Here is an 8952-nt window from a genome sequence, read left to right on the forward strand (position 1 = left end):
TTTATTCACTAAAGCTTAAACATATCAAAAGAAATAATGTGCATATTTTAATATTCACTAATATTTGAATTTAACACTTTATGATCAGTCATATACTTTACTAATTACGCAACAATTTAGTAACATGTGTAGAATTTCTTAAATTTTAACTCAGTGAGATAGATTTATTATAACTAAACATCATGAAATAAAAAATAATTATTTATACAATTTAACATATTATAGTAATGTGTATTAGAAAAAAGATATGCATATGAATAAAAATAATTTTAAAGTGGAATTTAAAAAATAATAACATTCTTTTAGTTTTATCTTTTGATTTGTTTTTCCGTAGGCATTTCACAAAATAATTAATTTGATGGATTAAATAAAACAAATAGAAAAAAAATAAAGGGAGGTATATCATATATGTGAAATCTGAAATTAAGGGTCCGTTTGGATGGGCTTATTAAAAGCAGCTTTAAAAAAATACTTTTGAAAGTGCTGAAACTTATTTTTAAAATAAGCAGTTATGCGTGTGGATAAAAAGTGTTGAAGTTAAAAAAAAGTTGTTGATGTGTTTGGCAAATAAGTGCTGATAAATAGCTTTTTAAATCAAAATGTCTGAAATACCCTTAAAAGTTGTAACATAATAAAAGTTAATTAATTTATATTTTACAGTCATAAATAATTATATATTGCTATCATTCACATATTTCTTTCTCATCACAAATTATTTATAAGAGGAATATAAACTTATTATAGATTTTAAAGATATATAATTTGAATAGATTAAAGAATGATTTAAGATTTTATTTTAGTTTCATCCATAGGTAATAATAATTGTCTATCATTCACATATTTCTTTATTATCACAAATTATTTATAAGAGGAATATAAATTTTTATTTAAGTTATATGTGCAACTTATTTTACATTTTAATAATATATAATTTGAATAGATCACTTGAAAGATTTAAGATTTATTTTATTTTCATTCATTAGTAATAGTAATTGTCTATCATCAACACGTGAAAAGGGAAAGATAGAAGAAAGAGATGTTGGGGTTATGTGGATAATTTGGAGATAATATAAAAATATTAAGGGCAAAAAGGTAAAAAAGTGGTCAACTTAAAACAGCTTATAAGCTGGAAAAAAAAAAGCACCGCTACCCAAGCTTTTAACTTTTGGCTTAAAATAAGTTTTTTTTAACTTAAAATAAGCTGTTTTGAGTATTGTCAAACAGTTAAATAAGTCAAAAATCAGCTTTTAAGTCAGTTTGATCAGCTTTTAAAAGCTGAGCCATTTGTAATATATTTTCGCGGTTTTTTTATGAAAATTCAAAAAGCTCCCGCTATTTTTGAAATTGCTATTTATACCAATTTTCTAGTATATTTGGCGGGTTCGATTAGGGTTTCGGAGTCGGAGAATTTTCTAGAGAGATGAGCGCCGTCAACATTACGAACGTCGCCGTACTGGATAATCCGGCACCGTTCCTCAGTCCTTTTCAGTTTGAGATCTCTTACGAGTGCCTCGATGCTCTTAAAGATGGTAAATTTTTCATTCTTCTGTCGTTTTATTTCCTTTTTGATGTGAAAATTGTTTGTTTTTGGGGAAAAATCAAGCAAATAGTTTGCAGTAGTAGCGGTGATATAGCTGTAAATGCGTTTTTGTTGAGTTTTCGAAGTCGGAATTCAGAGCTTAGGTTTCTTAATTTTGTACTCTAGTTAGGTGGGAAAGTTATTCAATTTGATTATTTCTCTGTTGCCAAGTGATTTAAAATTGTTATTTGAGAAGAGGAAATGAGATTATGAAGATTCACGAAATGATGTTATTAATTTATGTAATTGTTTATTATACAGTTTAACCTTTCCATATCTATATAGACATGTTAAATACTTGTGATATAGTAGAAACAATTATCGTGAGAATCTATCGGAAACAATTTCTATGAGAGTTAGGTATAAAGTCTTAAGACACTTTATCCTTCTCAGATCCCACTTTGTAGTTATGCAAGCATGCACCGGTAAGGTGACTAGAAAAAATTGTAACAATTGTCATACAAAGTGAAAACATGGTGTACAGTAAAATGCTTAGCTGAAAACATACAAATAGGTATGCAAATGAAATACGAGGCCTCAATCAAATGGGACAGTGTTTAAAGTCGAGTTCTTTTTCAACTGATGAGTAGCCTCTGGTCCTTTTATGTTCTTTGGTGCACCTATAGAATTCCAAGTTGTATAGGAAATTGAGTCGGGGTGCTGCTACATTGTAGTTGTTCTCATAACACATCAGTTTAGCTGAATTTCACTTGCTTTATTGAGAAATCCTTTTGTTTCCAAGTCAACTACCAAAAATATACTGTTAGTAAGGGCTAGGCAGCTAGCCATGATTCTGGGAAGGGTTCATTTCTGTTACCTGTTGCTAATATTTCCCTATAGTTATGTGAATAAGACTAAAAGACTAGTCCACTTCAATATAAATTGACCACTTCCACAACTTAAACTATATCAAAACTCTTAATATCAGAGAGTGAAATTGTAGATCTTACTTTAGCTTTTGTGACACTATCTGCAGCAACACTCTCTCTCTACCTGAATCATTAGTGCATGCGTTGAGTAGTCTACTTTATCATGAAAACCCCTCTCAAAAGAAGTCATTTCTTCTTCCAACTTTTCGATCTAAATTTTCCTCTAATACTTTCCCCTATTATCTAATGCTCTGATGTGGCTCACTTATCTTCTTTTGGTGCACCTATAAAGTTCCTTATGGTATAGAAGGATAGGTGGATTTTGCATATTCTTTACCTTTTGTGGTATATCCTTTGTATGTGACCAGCTCAACCATGTTTATGAATGAAATACTTCTACTTTACAAGAAAATAAACAAATCATATAAAGCTCTGATTAGTGATTACCCCATTGTGTCAAGTGTCAACTATACACAATTTTTCCAGCATCTTGTGATTTGTCTCAACTCTCAATGGTTATTGGTTAGGACTTCTAGGAAGGATCTAAAATTAAGCAATCCCCAAAGAGAACCCCGTTGGGATCGATAATTTTCTTGAACTACATTTCTTTTTGTTATGGTCACTATTCATACAGTTTTCTTTTCCTCGTTCTTTTTTACTTGACCTAGTTGTCATAGACTATTCATGACTTCATGTAACTTAAGTTGTTGCTGAAACTTTCTGTCTTTCATTCATGGTTCATCTTGTCTGAACGATTAAAATTTGTAAAGGTTAAATTATTTGAGTATGTGAATTTTGCAAATAGGATTTCCCTTCAGAAATCAGAAGTATCAAGCTCTACCTTCTGACTATTTCATTTGTTTCAGATTTAGAGTGGAAGCTAACTTATGTGGGATCTGCTGAGGATGATACTTATGACCAGCAACTAGAAAGTGTTTTTGTTGGACCTGTAAATGTTGGGAAATATCGTTTTGTGCTTCAGGTAATGAATACTCTTTTAACTTTTCAATTGTGCCAAAGATTAGAGACTTATGCTGAAACCAATCTGCAGGCTGATCCCCCTGAACCATCCAAAATTCGCGAAGAAGATATAATTGGTGTCACAGTATTGCTATTAACATGCTCTTATGTGGGTCAAGAATTTATTCGAGTAGGATACTATGTGAACAATGATTATGATGATGAACAGCTAAAAGAAGAACCGCCTCAGAAGGTTTTGGTTGATAGGATCCAGAGGAATATTTTGGTTGACAAACCTCGAGTCACAAAATTCCCCATTAATTTCCATCCAGAAAACAATGAAGATGGAGAACAAGCTCCTCCTGACAATGCAACAGAAGAAAAGGCGCTTCGAGAAGAACCCGTTTCTTCACCCAAGCAATGTAATGAGCAGTGTCCTCAAACTTGAGAAACAACAAGCAAGACAAACTGCTTTGGCTGTCAAAAAGTTTTCCCTTCAGAGTTTGATATTTCAATGATGTATTGTGCCATCTTGTTATAATCTATAAATCTTTAGTGTTGATGGTATATTTTTAATTTCTGCCTCAACATGTACACACATCAATTGTTGTATCTGCTATGGTCATATCTAGCCGAGACAGGTGATTCTCAAACCAAATGTTGATTTGTAATCAGCATTGGGTTACATGTGATTTCTGCAAACGTTTTATCTTTATTTGTTATACTAAATGCTATTCCAGTTTCTTATTTGGTGCTTGAATTTCCATTTTTCTGCTTTGTTCTTGTTCGTCTTTGTTTATTTGACTGGCTTGGACTTAGCTTGACGTTCAATCCTAGATGTTCGAAAGGAAACCAAGGAGTCAAAAACTTGGTAGTTATGCAACACTTACAGAAAAAGAGTTTTGACAGAGAAGTTGTGATTGTTGTTCATTACTAAGTTACACCAACAGATGTGTCAAACTAGACAACTCTTGCGAGTTCTATAAGATAAAACGTTGTATGTCACCCTTTTTCTACTAAGAAGTTCACAGATCTCCCCATTTACCATGGGAGGTATCACTAATAAAAACTTATCCAAGTCGATCTTTCTATGTATTTTTAAAAAAGGAAGAACTATGGAAAGAAGAAACCGAAGGTATTCACAACCGCAAGCACATTTCAAGATTAGACGAATAGAAAGCTGTTAAGGAAAGAAACCATGTAGGAAACTACAAGGTACTAAGATATGTACCAATGTGAAATGCTTCATCATATAGATTTTATAGAATACTATGTTAAAACAATCCGTAATCTTATTCATATAACAATTCTGAATATGCTCCTTGAAATGTGTAATAAGCAGTGATATTAGTCGTTGGCACTTTGAAATTTCCAGCAATTCTAAAGTGAGGTCAAGAACTTTCACTTTTTTCATAAGTAAACAAAGTGGCAATTTCAGATGCCTTACTTCATCTCGGAAAAAGCTTTTGATGGTGTTTCTTATGTGCGGATCCTAGCATGACAGGTGTTTTATTCATACCTCTGTGATGCCTTAGTAGTTGCCACCAACGAAATTTGTTAATCACCTTCTTATTGCTATGTTGTTCTTTGTCTGCTGGTCTACTGCTGCTATGTTTCGACTTCTTTGAATGCTGGATATGTTGCATAAGCCCCCGAGCAAGGGTATGAAATTGGTCCCCCTTCGTCTTTGTTCCAGCTTGCTTGTCGATTGCTGACTTCCCAAACTTTTCCAAAGCCTTTCCTCCATATGTTTCATCCTTGCTTGATGAATAGTGACCGGGGAACCTTTTCCCTCTCTGCCTCAACAAAGATGTCTGTTTCTCCTTAGCTTTATCATCCTTACCATGATGGTGATGGTGGTGATGATGATGGTGAAAAACTATTGCTAGCTTGTCTTTCAATTTCTTCCACCTTCCATTATGTTTCTTTGATTTTTTTGAGTTAGCAGACTTGTAGGCACGTGCAGTACTTGACCTCCTTGATGAAGAATCTGCTGAGTAGTACGAGAGTTCTTCAAGATGGTCAGACCCTGAAGGATCAAGTGATGAGGATTTCTCCCCCTTCCTTTCATGAGCCCTTTCACTACCAATTGGGGATGAGTAACCCTCATGGTCACTGCAGCTTGAGCTGTCCGTATAATCTGTTTGACTACTATCTCTTTGAGGATATGATTCATCTTCTCCATAGCTGCTTGTTTCATCTGAATACCGCATCTTGGTTCGAGCCTGCCTTGGCAATGAATCATCTTTGTCACTACTGTAAGTGCTTGTCTGCTGCAAATCTGTCGAGCTGGAAGAGTAGGATGAGCTTGAATGTGAAACCTCTGATTCCTGTTCATGCAAATGCCTTCTTCTCAGTTGTTTTATGTGATTCCTATTCCTCGGATATTTACTAGAATTCTGGTCCGAGTTTGCATAAGAGCTCCTGGATGGTTTTAATTGACCCAACTTGTGATTCAATGCTGATCGCCTCATTATTGAATGCTCTGAATAAGGTGAATCCATTCTGCTCTCATTAGTACCGGACCAAGCTAGCTTGCTCCCGTGATCAATCAATCCTGGAGTGCCTATGTTGTTTCTCGAAATATCTGCTGCAGGCAACCTGGCATTCAATTTTCCTAGCTGCCCGCTTTTCTCGTTTGAAGGCATTTGGTTTTGGTTTTGGTTCAGGTTCTCGTTGATCAACATTGCAGGCAAAGCAGCATAACGACTCTGTCGTGAAGTACTATTATTTTGATTCTCTGATTGGCCCAACGGCTCAAATTGGTCAACAACAGACTGGATGCTCTGATGATTAATTATGTTTCCTCTCTGTATCTGCCACGGATGCTCTTCAACTAAGTCTAGCTCTGTAGACGTATCACGATGCTCAGCAGGGACGATGTTTGCTACAATCTGTTGTTGTCTCAACTGATTTGACTGGCAACTACTTGACTCAGGAGGCGGTGACTGATCTGCTGAAATATTTGATATTCTGATAGATGGAATAGTATATCCCGGATACAGTGAACTTGATGTGCCTTTAGGTTCTTGACTGTATTGAGTAATCACTAGCTGTAGTGAGTCAAGTTTATCATTCACGACAGCTCCCTCTATCTTGTTGATGGGACTAGCTAACTCTACTTGTGGCACAAAGTTAGTTATCGGTTTGAAGTTATGGTCAGCTGCATGTCTATCAGCAAGAACAAGGTCCTCAGCATCCATCTGCATAGCTGAAATGTGCAATTCGAGTTGTTTAATGACATCATCGGTTGATAGATGATCATGGTTCTGATCAGTTACCGATCTTATCAAACCAGAAAAGTTATATGCGGCTTGTGTAAGATCATTAGCTGGTCTGTCTGATATGGAAGCCACAGTTTCTGCACCACTTGATATGCGATGGAGATCGAGCACTTCTTTCGGCTTTCTACTTTCAGTGCTTAATGATTGCAATGCTTCTTGTTGAATATCCCGAGAAAAACTGCCGAATAGACTATTCTGCTGTTCTTGCAACGCCACGACCTTTGTAGAATGTGAAGCTTCTATTTCAGAAGATTTAGTGTTTATACAAGGAACAAACGCCTTTTCAAATTTTGGGCGCTGACAGATTCTGCAAAACTTTCTTTTATTTCCAGTTTCACTTGCACTAAAGCTAAATTTTGGACGCTGCACGCTAGCCGTCTGAGTAACTGGAACGATAGATTCCTGCTTCTCTTTCGATAAGGTGGATTCCTCCACGACAACTGGCTCATTTCCACAACTTTGAATAACAGCTGAAGATTTTGGCATGTCTAATAAAGCAAGAGGACGTTGCTTCACCATGTCAACCAGATGCTGAGGCTGAGGTAAGTTGTGCACGTGCGCCTGATGTGCTATGATCTGTGGGAAATAGGAATGACACGATAAGTCTGAATAACGAAGATCTAACAATAAAGGTTCCCCTCAGTAAGCAGAGAACCAGACAGGTACCTCAGAATGAGCCTTAAGTAGATCATTCGTTGTTGTATCGAGTAGATTCTTTAACATGACTCGCGCTTCATGGTCCAACTGTTTGAAGAAAAAAAACAAATACTGTCGGAAATAGGCGTTTAGAGTCTAGACAGGCGTATATAAGATGAAATAAAGGAGATATATTACTCCAAGATTGCTATCCCGACCATCAAACAGGCCAGATACCAGACATAGAACACAACACCACCTAAATTTATAAACGAAAATTTGGCCAGTCTACCAATTAAATATAATCCCAACCACCCTGTTAAGCTTCTTCTAAAAAAGAACAGCCCGGTGCACAAAACAGCCTGCGTTCATGCAGGCTACGGGGAAAGGCCGCAACTCAAGAGTATGATGTACGCAACCAAACCCTAACACAAGCATCAATAACTGATTCCAGTGCTCGAACATATGATATTTAGGTCACACAGAGACAATTTTACTTTTACTGTTGCTCCACGACATTAGTGAAGCCAAAGACGAGGTAAAAGTACTTACTTTTTAACAGCAATAAAAGCTTAAGGCCACACGAAGTTCATAACATCAAACTTTTTTCATCTCAACCCCTTCTCCCCCCAAACCAAGAAATTGAAATCCACAAAGCAAACAAAAAAACAAAGCTATGGTTGGAATTTAAATTATTGAACGTCCATTTGACTCGTAACTTCCACCATTACCCCTCACACAAACTAAAGCCTATCACGAGTACAACAATAACATAGTCAGTATAGTCCCTCAAAGTGCGTCTAGAGAATGTATGCAGACTTTACCTCTACCTCATAGGTCCAGTAGACCCTTGTCGACTTAAGCCTATTACGAGTATGATCATACAAATAAGCACAAAAAAGAAACTTACACCATCAGAGTTCAAGTTCGAAACACCATCTCTGTCATTTCGCAATAGACCATACAATTGCCTTAAAGCAAGAAGGTTTGATTTTATGTTCTCAAGGTCCATATCCTGGTTAACAAACAAGAAAAGTGAGTAAAATCAGTGTGAAATTATACAACTACACTGCTACAACTACCTAAAAAGATTGAAAATAACTTCACGAGACATTTTTCTGCACAATACATTGAGTTATTCACCAACTTCAAGCTAGCGTTTGATTATAGATTTTGAAAATTTATCTTTAAATATCTGTGTAACCATGAAATTTGATCTTCAAATTCCCCAAAACAAACTCAAACAAACTTTTAGATTTTCTCGACTTTCCCTCACAAAACATCAAATCGTTTTCTCAAAATAACTTCAAATTCAAAAAATCACAAACTTTGCCAAATATTTTTGGACTTCAACCCACAAAACTTCAATATTTCCCCCCAAAAATCACAACTTTTGTGAGTTTTGATACTTCCACTTACAAAACTTCAATAAAAAATTCCCAAAACAACTTCAAAATTACAAAATTGCAACTTTAAAAACTCAGGTTCAAGTTTCAACTTCAAAATCTACGACCACACAAATAGCCAAATGTTGAGACTATCAAGTGATAACATAACTTTGTGATACTCAATGACTGAAAAAATCATATTACAAACTCAAAAATCCCTAAAATTTCATGATTTT

General features: G+C 35.4%; 2 protein-coding genes across 2 annotated transcripts; one reads left to right on the forward strand and one right to left on the reverse strand.

Moving 5' to 3' along the window:
- The first annotated feature begins 1304 nt into the window (after nucleotides 1–1304).
- Nucleotides 1305–4155, forward strand: LOC101263022 (probable histone chaperone ASF1A). Its single transcript, XM_004238823.5, has 3 exons — nucleotides 1305–1529; nucleotides 3315–3430; nucleotides 3500–4155. The coding sequence occupies exons 1-3, from the start codon at nucleotides 1421–1423 to the stop codon at nucleotides 3854–3856; spliced, it is 582 nt and encodes a 193-aa protein (XP_004238871.1). The 5' UTR covers nucleotides 1305–1420; the 3' UTR covers nucleotides 3857–4155.
- A 527-nt stretch (nucleotides 4156–4682) lies between these two features.
- On the reverse strand, nucleotides 4683–8376 carry LOC138348486 (uncharacterized). Its single transcript, XM_069297754.1, has 3 exons — nucleotides 8239–8376; nucleotides 7359–7436; nucleotides 4683–7268 (listed from the first exon to the last, which is right to left on the reverse strand). Exons 1-3 carry the CDS (start codon nucleotides 8338–8340, stop codon nucleotides 4857–4859), a joined length of 2592 nt encoding a protein of 863 aa, XP_069153855.1. The 5' UTR covers nucleotides 8341–8376; the 3' UTR covers nucleotides 4683–4856.
- Nucleotides 8377–8952: the final 576 nt, after the last annotated feature.

This window comes from Solanum lycopersicum, chromosome 5 (assembly GCF_036512215.1).
Source record: "Solanum lycopersicum chromosome 5, SLM_r2.1".
Taxonomy (NCBI): Eukaryota; Viridiplantae; Streptophyta; class Magnoliopsida; order Solanales; family Solanaceae; genus Solanum; species Solanum lycopersicum.

What these genes read in the sequence shown, in the direction of transcription:
- LOC101263022 (XM_004238823.5), top strand. Translation starts at nt 1,421, where the DNA reads ATGAGCGCCGTCAACATTACGAACGTCGCCGTACTGGATAATCCGGCA. An exon ending in CCTCGATGCTCTTAAAGATG is followed by an intron (nt 1,530 to 3,314) that starts GTAAATTTTTCA and finishes CATTTGTTTCAG; the next exon opens with ATTTAGAGTGGAAGCTAACT. An exon ending in AATATCGTTTTGTGCTTCAG is followed by an intron (nt 3,431 to 3,499) that starts GTAATGAATACT and finishes ACCAATCTGCAG; the next exon opens with GCTGATCCCCCTGAACCATC.
- LOC138348486 (XM_069297754.1), bottom strand. Translation starts at nt 8,340, where the DNA reads ATGGACCTTGAGAACATAAAATCAAACCTTCTTGCTTTAAGGCAATTG. An exon ending in CGAACTTGAACTCTGATGGT is followed by an intron (nt 7,437 to 8,238) that starts GTAAGTTTCTTT and finishes TTCTTCAAACAG; the next exon opens with TTGGACCATGAAGCGCGAGT. An exon ending in TACTTAAGGCTCATTCTGAG is followed by an intron (nt 7,269 to 7,358) that starts GTACCTGTCTGG and finishes TATTTCCCACAG; the next exon opens with ATCATAGCACATCAGGCGCA.